Raw genomic sequence first — 21,695 nt, 5'->3', positions numbered from 1 at the left:
CTAGGCCCGCCCGACTTACCGACCCTCCGCACCCGCCCCCCCCTAACAACCCACCTCCGCATTAATTAGATTTTTGTTCCTTCCATCTGTTGCCTCTGCCGAGTGGGACCCTTTAGATTCTGCGACACTATATTTAGCGCATACCAGGTCTCCGGCTTCAACGAAGGTAGAACGTTGCGATGCTGGTGCTAGTTGACGTCCAAGCTCGTCACCTCGTAATTAGCTTACCTTTGGCCTAATCGGATATAAATACTCTCTTGCGCCCTGACTTCGGGTTCCCGACACGCAGGGTCTAGCAAACCGTTGACTATACACTCATTGTCTGTGGCTCCGATATCCTTCCCCGAGATTTCGGTGCTGCCGTCTGGGAGTCCTCCGCCTAGCCTGCAGGAACATGTCAATTTCCTCGCAGGGCAACGTAGACCAGGCTTGCGGCTTGTTGCGGCTTTCACTCTTTCAATCCGTTCTGAACCACCCGAAACCACCTTACACGGCTTCGGAGAAGCCCTCGCAGGGGATCCTTCTCAGTATTGAGGTAAGGCAGGATGTTGTCAGTTATGTCGCCTGTTGGGGGATTTATCAGGAGGCCATCTTATCATTAGGATCTCGCATAGGGGCCTTGTCCGGCTATAAGTATTATTCGACCACCGCTTTCTGCTGCTGAAGTCCACCGGCCTCACGGCGTATTGCTCCTCACAAACATCGACTGTTTACCTCTCACCACAATAGGTACTGGGAACCGGGGCATCTGTCAACCCTAACATTTTTTCACCTCCTCCCCCCCGACTGATCAAAGCTTCGATGCGGTCTGCCATGTCCCACGGCTGGACGGCCAGCTTCTCGGGCCTGCTTGTGCTGTTCACCATAGTTACAAGCGTCCTGGCTCAGGACCTCGGCATTAAGCTCGACAAAAGCGCCTATGAGAACGCCCAGCGCGTTATCTACTCGTCTAAACTCACGTTCACAGCAGACACTGCTACGCTCTTCACAGACGACCAACTCTATGGGCTTGCCATCTGGCCCACACGCAAATGCAGTCCAAGTTCCGGGCCGACGGTATCGATCAAAACCTTCAGCCCAGCATGATGGCCGCTATGGCTCTCGGGAAGGACATCTACCTATCCTCCAGTTTAAAGGGTGGCTGGTTCGTGTATAACAAGTTCGCCGATTCGCGTTCCAAGCCGGAGGTCCGACTTGCTCTTGAGCAATGCCAGGCACAGCTACAAGCTTCTAAAAAGTCCCCGTCAATAAAGAGCACCAGACCCGAGCGAGCTGTGCGGAAGTCTTCACAGTTCACCAGGTAAGTCTATCCTACTGCAGGTTGGCCACACCATGTCGAATGGTGGGTCTGCCTAGATGCTTACTCTTACTACGCCGTTTCAGTATAACTTGGATGATGAGGTGTCGCAGGAGGCGCGGAGACGGCCCCCAGCCACGCGCATTGTGGCCTTTGGAAAAGCAGGCATAAGTGGCTCCCTAGGACGTGAGTATTACACCCGTCTCACATTCTGTGGTGGGCAGTGCAGTCGATATGATGCTGATGAGATTTGACATAGCACAAAATGCCTGCGGTGGTGGTGAATCTGTCAATGATAAGGGTTTGCTCACTTGGGGATGCAAGCAGTTCATGGCGAACGAAGGCATTACCGTGGCGCGGAAGCCGGCGAGAAATGCTAACTTGGGCCTTCCGAGGCCATTCCCCACATTCACGAAGAAGCAGATCAGCATAATCCCCGCTACCCGTCCGCGCCCTGCCCAAGGCAGCCGGCCAACTAGAGTGGGGCAGCCATCCCGGCCGACACGAGCTAGACAACCACCTACTCGGCCACACTAGCAGTCCCGTACGGATGGACCTATCGACCAAGTATGATGTTAGACTAGAGGAGGTTGTAACGGGCTCAGTGTACTACCGCCTGTAGACGATACGAGGAAGCGAGCCGTGTGGACATAGAGGTCACGGCATCAGTCGTGGTGGTGTATAGGTTAGAATATTTTCCGGCTCTTAGCCTGAACCGGTAGTCCGCTGTGAGCAGGGTTAGGCATATACTAAACCTGTTGAAAAAGGCGATAGCTGGTCTAGTTCATATAGGCAGACCGAGACTGTAAACACACATTGATTCAAAAAAAAAAACGGAGTATCGATAATAGAAGGGAAATGAGCGAGCGGCGCAAGAACACTTGGGCCTTCCTTTTATGAGCTAGATGATGGGGGGATTAAACAGACCTAAAGGCAGCAAAGCATGCGGCTGTATCAGAGCTGGCTACCAGGAAATCGACAAGCACGCAATGGGTCGCAGAAATAAAGACTGCTGCGATAGTGTGTAGGCAAGTGACCGCTTCACCAAAGATGCTGGCGCGGCCAATGAGCAAGCCATGACAGGCGAAGAGGACGGCAAGCAGCTACTCCTGTCGGTAGCGCAGCAGAAACAAGGTCCTTATATATGGCTATCGGGATTGTATATAATACGTGGAAGAAATGCGGAAACGCAGGACAGGAAGACAACAGCGTAGAGATTATCACAAAGTTAATTACAAGGGACCTTCGCACGATGGAAGAACGAGATAGGGACGGGCAATGGGCACATGGAGCTTCGTCCAAGAATAAAGATTCCAGGGAGATCAACGCAGCCCTTCCAAGAAGACACATACGTAAACTATGATACGGATTATCTCAGAAAGGAGCTATAGTCCTAGCGCAGCTACACACACCGGAAAGGGAAGGCTGAATTGGGGACTTACAACCAGAGTAGAGTATCTGCTTCATCGGAGTGTACCTATGGACAAGCGGGAGAAACGGTGCGTTTTCTCTTTTTATTGCTAGACGGCACGGCAGTCCCGATTGATTCGCCAAAGGGAAACACGGAGACGGGACTCTAATCACATTCCTCTGAGGAAAAAGGGGGCCTCCAACCCGAAGGACTAGTTGCCTTGTGAGGCATTGTTAATTAAAACAAAACCAGAGAATGAAGGGGAAAGGAGAGGGAGAAAAAAAAAAAAAAGAAAAAGAAAAAGGAAAACTGGAAAAAAGAAAAAGGAGTGAAAAAAACACACGAAGGAGCTGAAGCGTATATCAGCCCGCACTGAACGGCGGTAACACTTATATCCATAACAACCAAATAACGACGAAAGCTTAGAGGAAGGACCTCGACATGTCTGCTACTAGCCCTATAAGCAACAGCAACGCTGAGACGCTGCGAGGTAGGTAGTGATATATATAGACACGGAGACAACACTAACAATAAGGCCTTTCAGGGGGCAGAACACAAAGATGTGAAAAGAATAGTGGAGACTATATCGATACTGGTCTGAGTCCTGAATGTCTTGGTCGGGACGCAGCTAACTAGGCGCGTATCTATATGTGCGTGGAAAGATTCCTTCCATCTCATCCAGGATCCTTCAAGGTTCTCTTAACGTCTCGCGCTGCAGAAGCAACAGAAGATCCAGATGTGCGCTAGCTGGACGTCATTGCTCTTGCAACAAAGATTGCTCTGAATTACCCCTTACGCTTCACAACGCTCGGCGCTAGTGTATTGGAAATATAGTGATATGTAGCTTGGCGCTGCGAGCTAAAGCGGGCGGATGCAGCTTCTATAATGCTAGTAGGGCTGTATAAAAACCCACCAATTAACCTACACTAGCTCTCCTCTCCGTCTTAGCCCCATGGTCTGTCCCATATCTTTAATGCCTGAGACACGTCCCTGTTAGCGGCCCTATAAATGCTTCCCCCTCACTGGAGATTTACAGACGAAAGTAGCAGTTGAAGTATTTTGGGAGAGATTACATGATTCTATTGGCGAGTGAGAGGCGGGCACTAAAAGGGACATGTCTCAGTTATGGAGAAGATAGCCTGTCTTGTTCAGAGCGCATCGTACGACCCTCCTTAGTAGTCCTGCAGACGCGAGGGAGCCCCCCTCTTCTTATACATTTGTGGTGGCTTGCAGCGATAGCGAACACGCCCCGAGGTAGCCTATCCACGCTCCTGGGTTGATCAGCATGAATACCGATTCTGCTAGTAGTAGTATTCTATCCAGAATCCTACTTATAACCGCTACGATATCTGAGGGCACTGCCTTTCTCTGCCTCTGCATTCTACTCCGTGGGCACTAGACTCCCTCATCTGTCTTGTCCTGCAGAGAGAGTTACTACCTGACTTTCTATCTTCCACGCCAACGGTTCCTACACCGCAATGACGGCGATGTGTCACCGTTGACCGAAAAGGCCTTGACCTTACCGCTCGTGGGCAGGCAGATAAACCTCCTGGTTACTACTACTGGTAGACTCACAAGATCCACTATAAGACACATATTTCACAACCATCTCAGAGCGATTGGGTTAGCGGTGGCCCATCCTAGCACAGTGTCCGCACGTCAGAGGGCTTGCGTACTGATCCGCCTTGGGTTTTGGGAGCCGCTGGCATGTAGATATCACTTCTGGGGGCGTGATCGCCACCAAATTACATCATTTCGGGGTACCGGGCCCTCTGCCGACATAGAAGAGGCCTTCGGAAGCTAGTCAAGCGCATGTCTGACCCTGACCACGAACACGAAAACAATTAGTTCATGGATCTCTGCATCGCTTCGCCGGTGGAGCCTGCGTTGAAACCATCCGCTTGCTGTCTGCTGCGGTCCGGCGCTCTAGCTATCGCATCAGCGTTGTTGTCCGGGTCATCTAAGTTATCCGGTATTTGACAGGAGGGTTTCGCATCCTCTTTAATACCCGGTCGTCGTCGCCTACTCCGTTGCGTTTCCGACGATAGTGATAAACGTCGAATCCAGCCATTGGAGAGTCTATTATGTCGCGCGACAAGGTGGGTCGTGCTGATGCCACGTAGCAGTTGCGGAGAAGTACCGTCCGCAAAAGGAAACATCCATCTCCAAAGTTATTGCAACTGTTGTCTCTAGATCTGGCATCAGTGTTGGTCTGGGGGGGATGACGCGACCTTGCCTTCTCTTGGAACCTCGCGTGAAGAACAAGGTCTCTCTAGGGGGGTTGTTTAGTACAGCTGAATTGATGCAGGTTGATATGTAAGACTACGCTACATACCCTAGTTAATTGCACGTCTATATGTACGCATATACATACATACGTATATAACATACATACGTATATACATACATACGTATGAGTCTTAACAGTCTGCTGGCAGGCTCGGGCGTGGTTCTACGACGACAGGCAATGGCGTGAACAGGACGAGAAAAGGTCTCCGCGGCGACCAGGTCTCTGCCAATGATCGTTTAGGCTATGGTAGACACGTTGGGCAGGAGTCTGCGCTAACCGAAAGACTACTTGAAGGGTATCTTCTTCCAAACCAGTCCAAAATTGCTTTACAACCCTTTACAGCACTCACTATTACGACCAACCCAAATCTATCAGTTCATCACGCCGACTAGGCAGCCCACTCTTCTCTCTTTTCTTCCATCCCCCTTTTGCTCTTTTTTTTTTTTCCCTTTTTTTTTTCTGTGTTTTTTCCGTCTTGGGTTCCTTGAACGGGCTCATGAGTAAAACTCTCATCCTATCTTCAATCGCCTCATTCATCGCGATGATCGTTATAGTTACGTTCTGTGTCAATGTCGGAACCATGAGACGTGTATGTAAGCTGCGCCTTCCGGTGCCAATGCAGCCTGATAGTCTCTTCAGAATAGGCCTTAAAACAGTTAGACATCATACAGACCGGGCCTAAGGCAGAACTGACATAACATAAAGCCAAGGTTAGATAGAAGCGAGCTCAGTGCGCAAGGCGCAAGTCTATATTCACAGAAACGTAGAAGAATGCCTGGCCGTCTATGTGTACGGCCAGAGACTACGGGGAGCGAAGGCATAGTAGTTGTTTTAGAAACGGCGCGGCGGCGATAGTCTATTGCGGATCAGTTAGGGCACTATGGACAGTGTGTGTGTTGATTGAGCTACAAACCACAGCTCTGTTAGTGCCTCTAGTCGTCTCACGGTTGTGGGTAGGAGAGCACCCGACTAATTTAGTACCTACGGTGCCCTGGCGCCATAAGGGCGTCCGCTTACAATCGATAACCCCGGATTTCGCGGGTCGATGATTCAAAGACGCTTCGAGCCACCAACCCGTACCCTTCGGCACTTTAACCACCTCGTTCCATCTAAGACGTCTGCTCCTATGGGTTGATTTGGCGGAGGAGGTGATTCCTTGTTTGGTGGCGGCCGCTGGACATACATACTAGGGGACGAGAAGTTACACAGCTTTTGCGATCGTCTAGACTGCGATTTCAACGCTGTGGGATGCTTTCTCCACAAGGAAGGTCCGTGTCAAGGACGAGCTCACAGCCGCGATTTCGAGGCATACGGGCCTACCCTGGATAGCATCTACCTTCGGGCGTTGACCTGAACTGACTCAAGCCGCGACGCTCACCACCCCCCCTTATCATGTGAGATAGTGAGGCGGGCTCCAGATCGGATATAAATATACTACCTAGCCGCTGGCTCGGCTGCTTCCGCCGGAGGCCATGCCATGAGCTCCTGGAGGCGCGTCGCTAAGGTGATAGAGGTTGACGACCTTATGGGGACTCCTCTTCCTCTGCGGCCCGCCAGGCGTGGGGGACTGATATGGCTCTGGGCACGTACTGGACAAACTTCCGGCGACGTGCGTAGCCTCTGGCCCAGTTGGTCGGCTTATATCCGCTGGCTGGGACTTCTGTCACGCAGGCGTTGTTCATCAACGCAAGGGCATCGGTGCAGTCGGTGACACGAACGCCGAACATTTGGACAATGAGCCTGTTTGTGACCGTGGGATATCCGTGGCACGCCCCTTGTAAATGCCTTGCAGCCTCGGCTAGGACATGTTGTCTGAAGCGAATGCTGTGTTCGTCGCACCTATCACGCGTCAATATTCCCGTCAGACCTGGTTCCGCCATATCAGCCGCCGGCTTGTAGGGAACGTACCTGATGATGTAGAAGAGTCCGTTAAATTTTATGATTACGCTCTTGGCCCCAGAGGCATTATGGCGTCGAACCTCGTCGATAGTGGTCGTTCGAGCTTCGGCCTTTTGACCGGTGGTGAGTCGCGGGCGCTTCGGCCCGAGATTCGCGGCTGAAGGCTGTCTGCGCCTCGTCGCACTCCGCCCACACTGCCCAGCCAACCCTTCTGGCGTTTTTGGTGTACTGCCAACAAGGCCGGTTGATCCCTTCTCGTGGCCTCGGCACGCGAAACCGTGTCTGTCACGGTAAGGACTCTGATAGGCCCGCTGAGCCTGCTGCGATGGCAACACGACGACGGGACCAGGTACGCCTTCGTTGGACGCTCTCAATGTGACAGCAGATGTCCCTAGCGGACCATGCGGGGGACGCTGAGCGCCGTCCTCAGCAGGGTTTGGACATACAACGGCCAGCGGTCTGATGGTCAGCCCTCTAACCGCGGGAGGAAGCGAGTGTGTCTTGGGCGCGATGACATCGTCGGATGCGACATCATCGGATGCAACATCGTCAGATGCGACATGGTCAGGCCCTCCCCTCAGCTGAAGGTCGCTCGCCCGACCTGTTGCTTGGACGGATGTTTCGCGTTCCGGCGTGCCTTCGCCCGACCCAAAGCCCACTATCGGCATGATCTTGCTTGATAACGGGAACCGGCGATGATGGTGTAAGAACACCTCCCTCTCCTGGCAATCGACAGCTTCTAATGACCGGTCGCGATCCAGTTGGATCTGTTCGAGGCGTCCCTGCCAGATCTCGCGTTGATAACGGCATAATAGTTCGACGACATCTGAGGGCAACACCTGACGGCTGATGAATTGGGCCTGGTTTGCCAGGTCGATTCGAACGCTCTGCTGCGCGCGATCGCAGGCGGCCCTAATACGTTCTCTTGCCTCCTTGAACTGCAGCCTGTTTCTGTCCAAGGTGGCGAACCAAGTGTTCCGCTCCTGCTCCAGTGACTCGCGTTCGTTCTGCTCCCGAGATCCGGGATCAATACGGCCGTGTGTTAGCATGCCGGCGGTCCCGCGGTTGACGTCGAACATTGGTAGCGGGTTATCTATCGTTAAGGTGAGGTAGCAGTGGCTGAACGTGAGCTGTGTGTCGGTCTGGGCAATAGGCTGATTCCCATCCAGCAAACCGCGGATGCCCAGCCCGGTCTCCCTACACCCGACCCTCGCTTCCCCTTAGCGACGGGGCAATGCGCACATAAGAGATGGTCCAGGCCAGACGGTCTCGGCGGTTGAGCTGCCGCGTTCGAAGTCGGCGATAGCGAGGAGCCTCCCGACTCAGCGGCCCTGCTTAGATATGTCAGATACAATCGAGATAACCTCAATCACAGGATCAGAACACCATATATACCTTTCAGCTAACAGAGAAGCGCAGCTGGGGAAATAAGGCCCCGGAAGGGAGAGCTGGCCCTCGAGAGGATAGGGGGAGCCCAGTCTAAACGAGCTTCCTAACAGACACCGTAGTTGAGGTAGGAGTGGATACGGAGGTAATAACGACAGAATAGTCCGCTTTGCTCCTGTGCGTGTCTGCTGCTGCTGCTGCTGCTGATGATGATGATGATGATGATGGAAACTGACGGCGATGTCCTCTGCTAAATCGGATTGCTAAAGGCCCGCCGCGCGCCTTATGTCGCGCGAAGCTTTTTCCAGCGTGTGAAGTGTGGTGATGCTGGACCCCCTGCCTCATGGGGCCCCTCCCCTGCCGGCGGTCCATGCCGGCGGTCCCTGCCAAGCGACATGGGGACTAGCCTCCACTGTACGGATACATGAAGAGCTATACATAGTATGTGGACTGGTAAGTAGTTAAGCTAGCTGGGTCGGCGGCTGGTAGCACCCATAGCTCCATGAGACCCATTCTCCTGTATAATTACCTGCGGCTAACTGAACCTGCGACCCCATACAAGAGATGAGCTCGTGGCGGCGTCCAGCGAGCATTTACCCGAAAGACTGAGATGGTTCGACGATGCAGGAAACCTGCGGCGCGAGCGAGATACCAAGGGGTCCTTGGCAGCACCAAGTCCCATTCCTCTATCCTGCTGGCCATCACGCCTGCCGTCAAACCTGATGCGACCCATTAACTTTATCCGTAGACCAGCCCTCACTACCCGAAGGACCTATCTTTGCCCACCCGGGAGCCCTCTGAATGGCCCCGCGCATGGATGCAATTTTTTCTGGGCCTCTGGCGCCCGACACCCTGGAATCCATTGTTCTTCGGGTCGGCGTGCATAGAGTATAGGCACGGGTAGTGAGTGTTGGCATTGAGAGTCGGGGGCTGGTGCCGTAGCTGCCCGCACACAGGCCGCGGCCGCGGCGTAGCCGTACGGATCCCCGGCAACCCTGTCCGTTCGATCCGTCCTGGATACTCAAGGTCGTGTCCGTATCATCTAGCTGTCAACGCCCCAAGCGTCCGAGCCGGACCTACAGCCCGGAGCGAACGGGATATCCATGCACAGGTTAGCCTCTCGGCGGGCTAGTCGCATTGCAACCTGGGCAAGGATTGCCCGAGCTTGGACAGGGCCGCCTGGGGATTCGTACCCGGCACACTGCCCCACAAATGTTTCAGACGGGCGTCTGTTGACTTTCTCGGCCTATACGATCCTTGTCGATCGTGAGGCCGTCGTTGACAACAGTTCGGACCTTGCCGCTGCGGGCGCCCTGATCTGACCACTGTACGTACCTTAATACGATCACCACACAACGAAAGCTGCTGTAGAGTAGAAGGTCGGACAAGGCTTGGCGTATTGACGTCGGATATATGGTTACATATACTTATATGAATATATATAAATATATGTATTTATATATGCTTACACATATGTATGTATGAAGGCGAGGCGGCTAAGCAAACGTCGTACGGTTCCCCTCCTCCGACCTCATCCCTCAAAACAACCTCAGCGAACGTACCTTCTCAGAGCCCAAATGATCACATCCCCGAGCCTCTGACCATTAACCATAACTTACCCCGAAGCCTAATCTTCAACTAACCCCCACCAGCCCGAAAACGTATATCTTCTTAGCCAAAACCACTCTGAATTAATCCGCGTATTTATGCGACTTTTCTTCGAATTTTGCGCCCGGTTTAAAGACATTCTTCTTCGGTCGGCGTGCAACGGGCGCGCCGTGGGTGGTATCGGCCGCCCGTGTGGGGCACCTAGTATGGGCCTGGTACCGTGGCTAGCCTACGCACAAAGTTGTGGCGTGGCCGCACGAACACCAGTTTTCATCCGTTCGGATAACTCTACAATGAGCAGGAAGTCCAGGGCTGCCAGGCGTTCCGCAAGATTAACGCCGGTTGGTCGTAGGGCTAGGGTTGCCTGACCTGCTTGGTAGGGTCAATACTAAAACGCCGCTACACTAGGTAGTCAAGCAGGGGTCTTGCTCGTTGGCGGTCTGTTTGGCTTCTAAGGAACACCTCAACTGTCAAGTGACTAGGGGCCGCGCAAAGCGAACAGAAAGACGGATGAGATACATACGCTGCATGGAGCTTGCGACAAGTCGAGCTCAGTGTAAGTAGCAGTTGAGTCGACGGCTACCGTCGCCTCGCGCGTCGCTCTCTACTTGAAAGACGGGTATGGACTGCGGTCTCTGCTACAGCCCGTCTGCCCGGGTTGATGGATCGGACTCGGCATTGCTTTCATATGCACTTCGCCTGACTTATCTCGCCCGCGAGAATTTAGGTCGACCAGATAACTATAACTCACAACCAGACCCTATGAACTAGATGACACTCAGTGATGCTTGTAGGTGTTCATTATCCTTCGGAATGCACGATACAGGGCGGTAGACCCCGGCTTCTACGCCCAACGGACGGACGGGGTGTCCGCAAAGCACGATCATATGCGCAGGGTATACAGGTATTCCAACACAGAAAACGTTGACGCATTCACCTAGTAGACCTTAGAATGCCCCATGTGGGAGAGGGACTTCAAAGTTCAGACTGGCTAGCTTAGGCCCAAAGAAGCCACAGGTATATTCGGCTCACCGCCGCCGCAACAGCAAATCACCTTCGCTGAAATAGACCCGGCGACAGATCACACACCCTGACGCCAACGCCGACGCGCACAACGATCCTTTCGGTGATAGCCGACGTCACGTGAGTATTGCTGGGATGTATGTTGCGTCCACAGAAATCATGAGGGACATGTCGAGGATCGCAAGTCGGACCCTTGGGGTGGCATGTGACGTCACTATCTTGTTACCTCAAGAGTCACTCTATAAGTAGGCAGAAGCTTGGCGTGCATTCTATACAAAGACCCATTTCTTTCTCTCTTTTCTCTCTGAAACCCTCCCCCCCCCCCCCCCCCCCCCCCCCAACACACACCATGTGGATATGCTTGATGTGGTAATTGAGCTTGGATGCTTGTCGATAATGCCTTAACAACATAGCTACACATCACTTGGGCGATGTTTCCATGCTTACTATAAGGGATTGGGTAGACGGAACGGAGAAGCCCGGGAGCAGCTCGGCCAACGGAGGCCGGAGGGCCGGAGAGGCCTGCGGGTCAGGGCACAGAACCATCCACAGAGAGGACTTGGCGAGTACTCGTTGAAGGCTGGAAAAAGCGAATCCTCGAAGAAGCAAGCAAAAATAGCGCAGCAATACCATACATACCTTTTAGGTTCTGCTTCTATCAGTTTGACCTAACCGTGGCCCGTAGCCCCTAAATACCTTTACACTTACGCAGTACGTACCATGGAGTATGATTAAAGCAATGTTTCAAGTGAATCTAGCTACGGAGGGTGCGCGATTGCTGAGCAACATGTTGTATGCCGAGATGAAAGTCCTCGCTAGGGGTCCACGCAGTTCACTACTGAACTATGTCTACTTACTATTCACTAGATGTAGCTCCTAGTACGCAGGTATAGCTATAGAACCCAGGTACAGCAAGAGACATAGAGTAGGCGCTTTTTTGAACTCTTCTCTACTTCTCTATATCGGGGTGTTGGTATACATGTACGCTAGCGAATCATATATTAGATCCTGCCTAGCCCCCGGTTCTGTGTCAGGACGTTTGGGATTTGTAGCATTGTGAACCATGCAAGACAGCGAAGGATTGAACCACATCCACATTGGAATCTCACGTTCACTGTCTGTCACTTAAAGAAACCAAGGACAGGCGCTGGAACCGCATCCAGTGATGTAGCCTCCTAGCTTTGCGGTCTCATACCTATCTCGCCAAGTATCGTTCCCAAGCCTAATGTTATGTTATAGATAGAGCGGCTTGTGTGATAAGTTGCTAATATAACACTCGAGGGCCTCACTCAATCAACGTGGGCGTCTCTCTCATCTATAACGTAGGTCTACAACGCCTGTCTTGTCAGACCAGTATGGGATCCCCCAACCTAGTTCTACCCTATATAGTACCGGAAGACGGAGAGGGAAAGAGAGGGAGAAAGTGGGGGAGATTGATGCCGCTCCCAACATCTTCATACTAGCTCTCCACGCTGGTTTGGCACCAGTGGATGACCTAGCGAGGCCTTGGGCTGACCCTCAGAGACGGAGAGGGGCGGATTTTCCCTTTTCTCAGTCCATGCTTGCGTGGTGCTGTAAAGTGGGACTGGTCCCGTCCGCTCCACATTCCCGATCGCAGAATAGGCTAAACCGACCTGAGGGACTAACAAGAAACCGCAAGTGTATTAGGAGAAAAGCTTTACGGCATTGGGATTTCATGACATGCTGCGTCTGGCCGCCTCTCTCGTCTTACGTTGTGGGATATCTGATTTCTAACCCCGTTCATCCTACCCATGGGTTCCTTTCCTTATTTCAATCCCCACGTCACATATAGTAACTCGGCATGCCTATGGTAGACGAATAGGAACGACGAAATATCATAGACACCGTCCTGCCCTAGCAGACCTCGGGCTTGATTGAGAAAGGGTCAGCAACTTGCCCAGCCTTCCAGAGTCTGTCTCACGGGACAGAGACCAGTTCAACATATGGCTTACAAGCGCTGGACCGTCCCTATCACAGCCCCTAGCACCTTCAGCCGTCGTTAGGGACACATCGCACATTACAAATTACCGAGTGGCCCTGACCATCTCGACATAGTACGTCGCGTTGGTGTGTACTGTGTGTGAGCGCTGGAGTGCATGAAGGTCGGAGACCTTGCTGCGTCACTCGGCAGCGGAGTATGGAACACCCCCCCGGCCGGATGCCACGTAGGCGAGGCAGCAAGCAGCTGGCACCGGCACATGAGGACACCAGGGTCTCCGGGCAGCCGGTCGGCGAGCTGCATGTAAGAGGCATCGCCGGCGCCTTTGCCGTCCTATTGTCGCGCCTTCCTGCTCTGGAGACGCTTGAGATACGGACCTTCGACCGGGCCGGGCATTAGCAGGGTGATAGACCGGCTACGACACTAGCACTCGGAGACCTTACAGTCTTGCTCCTACGTCGGATGATACTTTCGGCCAATAGTGCCAGGCTTATAAACCGTGAGGCGGCTAGCCGGATTGTCGTGCCATTATCCGGCCGCAGGCACCACCGCCAGGTTCGACTTCCACATCAGCGTAGGCGCCGTGCTTTGTATCTTATGACGGACGGCCCCCGTCGGCAACTACGCTAGAATAATTGGTCCTGAGCAAGGTTGACCTCTGCGAGGTAAGCGTGAGCCGGCTGCCCCGCCCGTGCGTGCCCGAACCTCAGGATTCTCCGCAGGGAGGATATCATCGACGCCGAGCACACACCGTCGTAGGCCAACATACACGCCTTTCGCACTTCCTTCGAGGCTTGTGCGCCCTCGCTGGGAGATCTCCTTCAGCCTGATCCTGTGGCTATGCGGCTTCGGTGTGTCACCATATCACCACCCGCGCTGCTCAGATGGGAGATGGAAAGCTTGGGGAGGCTCGCCGACGTGCTCCGTGCTAGCATGGAATACCCGATGTTCTTCTAGCGATATTCCCGAGGGGACAGCCCGATCGTACCGTGGTAGTATTCGTTCGAGACTTAGAACATGTAACATATGGCTCCTAGGCTGTCAAGCTTGAGGGAGTCGAAGGTGGAGATATAGTCGGCAAGTGAGACATCATAGGCCGAAGCGTTAGGGAATAGCATGCATCGGCTCGGGAGGTTTACGGTATAGGCGTCATCACTGCTTGGTTGGGGGGTGGGGGGGTTTCGAATTCACACCGGTAACCTTCTCAAACGCACGCACAACCCTAATTATCTCACTAATAGCCTTTGACTCGCCTGAGCTTTGATGCTGCTATCCGTACGTCGTGTGGAAAAGGAGGGGAAAGAAAAGGATAAAGCGGGGAGAGTCCCCGCACAGGCTAAAGGGGGAAAAAAAGGGAAGAGAGAGAGAGAGGAGATCATGCGTGCGCAGCTTGGCTAGTGCTGGGGTGAAGCTGTATGGCCCGTCAGCTGACAATGGCTTTCAACTCACTGGTGGCGTCCTTAGCCCTCCTAGGGAGTAGTCTTTCGTTCCTAGCAACCTCGAGCGCTTTAATCTTGATTGGTCTTCACCATACTCGACGCCGGTCTCTACGACACACCCTCGTCCTTAACCTCATGGTTGCTGGTAAGGTGTTCTCCTATCAACGTCAATGTTAAGCGGGATGAGACACTAACCAAGACGACCATCAACGCAAAGAAGTCATTAACTCAGCTAATAACACTATATCGGGGATCATCTACGTTAGGGACCAGGAATTACAACGCGGAATAGCGTGCGTCTTGAACGGCGTGTTTAGTCAGCTCTCAACGCAAGCATCCGACTTCTCCATCCTCGCCATCGCTATAGCCACGCTTCTGGTGATATGGCAGAGAACAAGTATGGCGGACAGCTCATCACTTAAGAGATTCTCAATCTGCTGCTGCGTATGGCTTATTCCGATTACTACTAGTGCCTTGGCTGCTAGGATCGGTGTGATAGAGCCAGTTGGCGGGAACTGCTGCTGGATTGCGCGGGACCGGCCCAACCTTCGACTTGGCCTCACCTATGTCTGGCGTCTGTGGATCATATCCACTACCGTTTGCATCTACACTTTCGTCTGGTGCTATCTCAGCCAACGTCCTCGCCCCGCCGCTAGTACGTCCTGGCTTTCGTGCGATACCGGATCACTAACAGTACGCCCGACGACAATGGCCATACTCGAGCCACGAGGAAGAAACTTCACACCAACCAGGCTTATGTGGGGTACGCCTATGAGGTGCTTGCAAGACAGCCGGGCAAAACGTACGAAGTGTTCCCTTTCCCGCGCCTCAGAGTACGCTCTAACTAGGTATTTAGGAGAATCGGATAGCAGATGCGGCAGTGCTGCTGATGATCAAAGTGGGCAGCAAGCTGGGCCGTTGGCTCCGCGTGCTCCTTCCGCGGCCAGAGTCCACAAGGAAAAGAAGCCACACACGACGGTACGCTCGGAGACGTCGCGGCAGAACGAAACCAGTCCGGATACGAGCCAGGTATTCGGACCGAGGGGGGCGGGCATTGGTCGATTAGGCACCAGGGAGCAACAAACACACGTTAGGGCATTAGGTGAACGACGTCCTCTACAAACTACACAGGCACTTACAGCAACGCTTCTTCAGAGAGTCAGGGACTGCTCAGATTTCACCAACGGAGAAGATACTGCGGAATATAACAGCGGAGGTGGGACTGCAAGCCAGTCATGTATTCCTCAACCGTGGGGAGCTTCCCGCCTCCTGGAGTACAGATGGAACCCCAGCAGAGACACCACCGTCGCAAAAGACGGTGTATCGTCAAACGTCACGGCTGCAATGATGGCTAATCTTTCTACCAAAAAGCAGACCCAGACGTCAGAGCGGCGCATTAAGCGCATGATACTGCTGAAATCCTGTCCTATCTTATACATAATTCTCTGGATGCCCAGCCTGTTGAGCGGAATCATAGAGACTTCTGAAGCTAAGACGTTTAGCTCGGTATCAGCAGCGCTGCAAGTCTCCAGCCAGTTTGTTGGTCTTGCTAATGCAGTGACGTACTGCTTCCATGAGAGCGTAGCGTGTATATCATGAGATTGTAAAAGTTATTGATCGCATCAAAGGCTGTAAGCATAATGGTTCTTTCTTTCTTCTTTCCCCCTCCACTCCCCTGGCTGATTTGCTTTCGCGGTTTCCTAATCTACCTTACTAACCAAGCAACCAACCAACCAAGCCACCAGCCAACCAGCCAACCAATTGACCAAGCCCTCACCATTCTCTCAACAGAAAGAAAAGAAAAGAAAAGAAAAACGGAAGAGTCGTTACAACTACGTGGGGTTGGTTAATATGTGCATAATTTACTTGTTCTTCGTTTTAATATTGAACCTCTCATATGCTTTTGCCCCCTTTACCTTCCTCTGTATGTGGCCGGCTTGATTCTCATGATAGGTCAGTATTAATATCTTGGGTGTCTATGATTAAAGCAAGTGTCTGTCTATGCTCTCTATCATAAGTTAAAGAGATGAAGAGAGTAGTCAAGTACACTAAGGACTTAGCACGTGAAGCCATAGTGGCCTTGGATAACTCTAGTACCGCATCGAATGAGTATATGAGGTGATTTAGCTATGGATAGTCTCTCTAATTATGTCTACTGCTCCCCTTAGTATTATTGCCTTATACTTAACTTATTTTCAAGAAGAAATAGGGCGCTTACCACAGCGAGACCAGATGCTAACGCTAACAGAATCCAGCTCTTCGTAGTAAATACTAGCAGCTTCGAGGTAATGGAAAGATGCCTCCAAGCACCCTCAGTGTTACGCCCACACCTACACCCAGGGGCTGACCACGAAGCCATCACAACAACTATCCCTATGAGTAGGGCCCAGGAACAGGGACGCCAGGATAACCAGCTCTCAGTCCCGGAGTCAGCCCTACCACGGCTGATCGACCTAGTAAAGGCTGGGGCTACAGCCTTACCTACTCTAGGGGAACTGCCCAACCCAGCAGAGCTGGACACCCTAGCTGCCCAACTGGTCAGCCTCTTCCATACAGCTATTCAAGCTGTAGGCAAGAGACGGACTAATCAGGGTAGGGGAGCCCCCTGGTGGACAGAAGAATGCTCAGTAGCCCACCAAGCTGCTATTAAGGCTAGGCGCCAACAGGCCCAAGAACCTGGGCTGGTCATACCTCCCCCTATCCTAGAGGAGCAAAAAGTCTTCCTAACAACTGTGAGAAGGGCGAAACGCACCTACTGGACTGCTAAGATCGAAGAGGCTAAGACAGACCAAGACCTATATAAAATTATAGGCTGGCGGAAGTCTAGCCTAGCAGTTAAAGCTCCGCCTCTAATAGTGGAAGGGCAGACGATCAGCAATACCCACGATAAAGCCCAAGCCTTGCGAAAGGCTCTACTTGAGCGATTTAGTGCTACAGACGACCTATCTGGGAACCCTTTTAGTACCCCAGTGGTTGTAAGTCGTATTATACCCTGGCAGAATACAGTTAGCATAGAGGAAGTACGCCAGGCTACTCTGACAAAAGCTACAACCCCTGGGACTGATAGGATTACTACAAAGTTGCTACAATGCACCTGGGGATTAGTAGCCAAGCCTATACAACAGCTCTTCCAGGCCTGCGTTCAAGTAGGCTATTTTCCTAGACCCTTCCGCAATGCGGAAATTGTCATGACCCAGAAGCCAGGGAAAACAGATTTCTCTAAGACTGGGTCTTGGCGCCCAATATCCCTGCTGTCCTGCTTAGGCAAAGGCTTAGAGCGGCTGATAGCAAAGAGGATGGCCTACCTTACTATCCTAGAAGGGGTTGCCAGCCCACAGCAGGTTGGAGCCCTACCAGGGAGGGCTGCAGTCAACCTGACAACCTGTCTAACCCATGAGATTGAGAGGGCTCTAGATACAGGGCTTACTGCGACGCTAGCAACAATGGACGTCAAGGGGGCGTTTGATTCCGTCTTACGAAACCGACTTATTGTCAGGCTACGACAGCAGGGCTGGCCTAGTAGCCTGATCAGACTGATCTACACCTTCACCTCTAGCCGAACAGCCTGCGTCAGGCTAGAGGATACTACTACAGAGGACTTCCCTCTATCCTGTGGACTACCGCAAGGCTCTCCACTATCCCCTATCCTCTTCCTGCTCTATATAGCTGATATCCTAGCTGATGATCGGAAGCTACGGTTTGGCTATGCAGATGATATAGGCTTAGTAGCTACTAGCCCCTCGCTAGAAGAGAACGCTACAGCCCTAGGCCAGGAGATCACTAGTATCCTCAGCTGGGGAACAGAAAATAAAGTCGCCTTTAACCCAGCTAAGTGTGAGGCAATCCACTTCAGCAGAAAACATCAACAGACAACAGACCTACCAGATATCCAACCCAGAGGCCTAACTATCAAGGCCTCAATAAAGCCTATAAGATGGTTAGGGGTCTGGTTTGATAGGAGACTCACCTTCCAACACCATATAGGAATAAAGGTAGCAGCAGCAAAGAAGGTAGCCTATTTCCTACAGCACCTTACAAACACAAAAGGGGGGCTCCCAGCAGCTGCAGTTCGAAAAGCAGCTATTGCTTGCGCCCTCCCAATAGCCCTATATGGAGCTGAGACCTGGTATGCAGGCTTGACCAGACCAGCCCTGAACAGCAGCACCAGTATAGTCGGCACAGGACAGAAGGGTTTAGCCTGTAGAGTCGGAAGAGTTATTACAGCAGCAGCAAGGGCTATCCTACCTGTCTGGAGGACCACACCAACCAGTGCCCTCATCCGAGATGCTGGCCTACCAACAGCAGAGGTGGCCCTTGAGGCAGCGCGACTACGCTTCGCTACACGCCTACAGAAGGTTGACCAACAACATCCCTTGGTCCCAAGGCTTCTACAGCCAGGGCGGCAGCAGACCAGGCTCCAAAGAACAGCTGGCCTCTTACCTAGGTGCCCAAGGCCAGCACTCCTACAGCCGCAATACCCCCTAGGGTCTCACCACCCTATAGTCACACAGACGAAGGAAGCAGCAGCAAGGATCTTCCAGGCCTGGCTTAAGACTGTGCCAGATAAGCATACTATTATCTACTCAGACGGCTCTAAGGCCCCTGATGGCGCTACAGGGTTTGGCTTTGTTATATACCGTAAGAACAAACGTATAGCCCAGGGCTGCGGCCGCCTCAGCTTAGCAGAAGTGTTTGATGGGGAGGCTGAGGGGGCGAGGGCAGGGCTCCGACGGGCCCTCCTTACCTCCCAGGGCCAGCCTATACATATCTGTATCGATAATACCAGCGTTATCCAGGGGATCCGAGGCAGGGTCCCAGACTCCTCACAAGCGGCCTTCCTTGAGATCCAAGAGGCAGCTAGGACGTATGACATACGAACCCATTGGTCCCCAGGGCATGAAGGCATCAAAGGGAACGAGGAAGCAGACAGCCTAGCCAAGGAGGGCACAACCATGCCAGCCCCTAGGGGCCAACTAGCCACCCTGTCAGGGATCAAACGGCTAGCTAGAGAACGTATATGCCGCCAGTATAGAAAATGGTGGAAGCAAGATGCAACACCCCGCTATACCCAACTAGGGCTTAAGGCTTCCCTTGCCTGCCCCCCTGAACTAGCCCTGCCACGGGCTATACTCCATCATCTCCTAGCAGCCCGGTCAGGCCATGGAGACTTCGAACAATACCATCAACGCTTTAACCATACAGAAGCACTGCTTACCTGCTCCTGTGGGGAGGCAAAGGAGGCAGACCACCTAGTCTACTGCCGAAAGACCTTAGCGAGGAGGCTTCAGTGGCCCACCCTCCACCCCTCTAGTCCACAGGAGCCTATAGGACCAATAGGATCTCTGGATCGATACTACAAGGGGCTAATCACTGATCATGAAGGCTTCCAGGCCTTTCTCTGCGTGACAGATTTCTTCCGGAAGATCTGCCCGCGGTACTAGGGCCTAGGTCTGAACCTAGGCCTTAGTAACGAACCCCCCCCCCCTCGTAGAGGAACTGACGAGTATAACGGAACCAGGGAACCAGCGGGAACTAGGGACGGATAGAACACATAGTAGCCTATGGGCAAGATTTGGAGGACGTTAGGAAGAGGCGTGTACTGTAGAGTATATAGCTTGAGCCTGCGGCCCTCCACGCCATATACCCCTCGGGAGGTCGGCCGCAAGGGCGGCTGCGCCCTTGCCGCCACGGCGTTAAATACAACAACAACAACAACAACAACAACACTGCGATAGACGCAGCTGAGACGAAACGCAACGGTTGTTCGGTCTGTTTCCAAACGGACGATATCTGGATTGAGCTGCAATGGGCGGCGAATGCTAGCAAGATGGTGGCTTTAATGCGACAGATAGGGAAGAAGGGTGGAAGAAATTATTAACAAGATATGGGGAGGAAGAAGGGCACGTGGTTACTCCATGAACGAGGGTACTGAGATTGGAAAGGCAAAAATGAATGCAGTTTGAGGGTAGTGTTCCCAGACTGAAAAGTGCAAACGTCATGTTCAGCGACGGTAGAATAAATAAGCCAGAAGTAGCGATCAGGCTTAGCATGCTTCTGGGTATTATTGACGTGTCTTTTGCTGCAAATCTGTATAGGTGTAAGACTGTGGTAGGGAGTGAGGACGTCGTATGAGTGTAGATCGGTTTCTACCGATTTCATTGGCCACGAAATGGTGTGAATGGTATCACGACCCACCGCAGCTACATAAGGTTCTTATCCGGTTAAGGTGTCGGCTCCTTCGGGAACAGAACGGTGTCGGGAGTTGTTTGATTGAGTGGGTTTCGAAAACCGTACGTGACGAATGAAAATGGTTAAAAGGAGCGGCTGCGGCTGAGACGTTGGAGATTGTGAACATGGGATAGTGATCCCTGAGAGCTTGGCTGGAGGGGCAGCAAAAGCAATAACTGGGAACCATTTCGGGCCAATCATTTCGGTCATATCTCAGGAAGAGAAAAGTGGAAAGACACGGCTCTTTTGGGGTGGTCTGCACACCTACGCCACCATATTCAACACCAATTAATCCATCTCGTCTTTTCGCAAATGGTTCTTCATCCTAGTTTTATCCATTAATTACTATAATACACTACACCCATGCACTGCTGCCAACTCATTCTCCGCGGTTTCAAGCGTATGTGAGAATAGACTACGGCACATATGTGTGGTGGCGTTACTTAGCTTCAATCTGGGGCTTTTGGATGGCTTTTCGCATATCCTCTGCGTGCTGAGGTTATCGTAAAGCAGGTTGCTAATCTCTATGAACCTCTCAGTATACTATAGCGATGACCTGATGTACCTCGCCACACTGCGGAGATTCCTCACTAGACCCCTCTTCCTCTACATTCCTCAATCCTCTTCGGCGTTGCGAATTTCAATTTAACGATTGGAACTCTGCTGGGGCGTCGCTTGATGAATACTACGAGGATAGGGCCGCACCTATCATACTAACTGCGTAGCCAACGGATTAAATACACCGCTATTCTTAACCTTTTTCGATAGAACATTATAACATAGACGGATAGAGAGGGCCTTCAGACAGGCACTGTTGTTGCTAGCGATGTGGAATATTACTGCCACCCTAACTCGTTCTAGTGTGCTGATATTGTGGACAGGTAAACTTACCTCATCGTAAGAACGAAGTTCTTTTCGACCTAGGCACTAGGTTAACAGTAGAAAATTCATTGTATGATATTCGGTTGACTCGATTGTTAATGAGGTGACGTATTAAGATAGTAGTTGCATAACTGTTAGGCGAGATCTACATATTAAACAAGAAGTAACTCTATCTGGATATATCCTATGTCCTTCTTCTCACGACCAATCGCAAGCTACATTCAAGAGGGTCTTCAATCACTGTAGCATGATGGTTCTGATGATCGACAAAG

General features: G+C 52.2%; 2 protein-coding genes across 2 annotated transcripts; one reads left to right on the top strand and one right to left on the bottom strand.

Annotated features, from left to right (window-relative positions):
- Positions 1 to 6,521: 6,521 nt before the first annotated feature.
- On the bottom strand, positions 6,522 to 7,976 carry CGCA056_v015019 (uncharacterized protein; the record flags this gene model as incomplete). Its single annotated transcript, XM_037330260.1, has 1 exon — positions 6,522 to 7,976. The coding sequence occupies one exon, from the start codon at positions 7,974 to 7,976 to the stop codon at positions 6,522 to 6,524; it is 1,455 nt and encodes a 484-aa protein (XP_037171351.1).
- A 6,331-nt stretch (positions 7,977 to 14,307) lies between these two features.
- On the top strand, positions 14,308 to 15,912 carry CGCA056_v015018 (uncharacterized protein; the record flags this gene model as incomplete). Its single annotated transcript, XM_037330259.1, has 3 exons — positions 14,308 to 14,458; positions 14,531 to 15,006; positions 15,331 to 15,912. 3 exons carry the CDS (start codon positions 14,308 to 14,310, stop codon positions 15,910 to 15,912), a joined length of 1,209 nt encoding a protein of 402 aa, XP_037171352.1.
- Between the last annotated feature and the right edge of the window lie 5,783 nt (positions 15,913 to 21,695).

The sequence above is a fragment of the Colletotrichum aenigma genome (assembly GCF_013390185.1).
Source record: "Colletotrichum aenigma strain Cg56 chromosome Unknown KSG_Cg56_contig13, whole genome shotgun sequence".
NCBI lineage: Eukaryota > Fungi > Ascomycota > Sordariomycetes > Glomerellales > Glomerellaceae > Colletotrichum > Colletotrichum aenigma.
The sequence above is the reverse complement of the archived record's forward strand: the minus strand, read 5'-3'. Positions and strand labels throughout refer to the sequence as shown.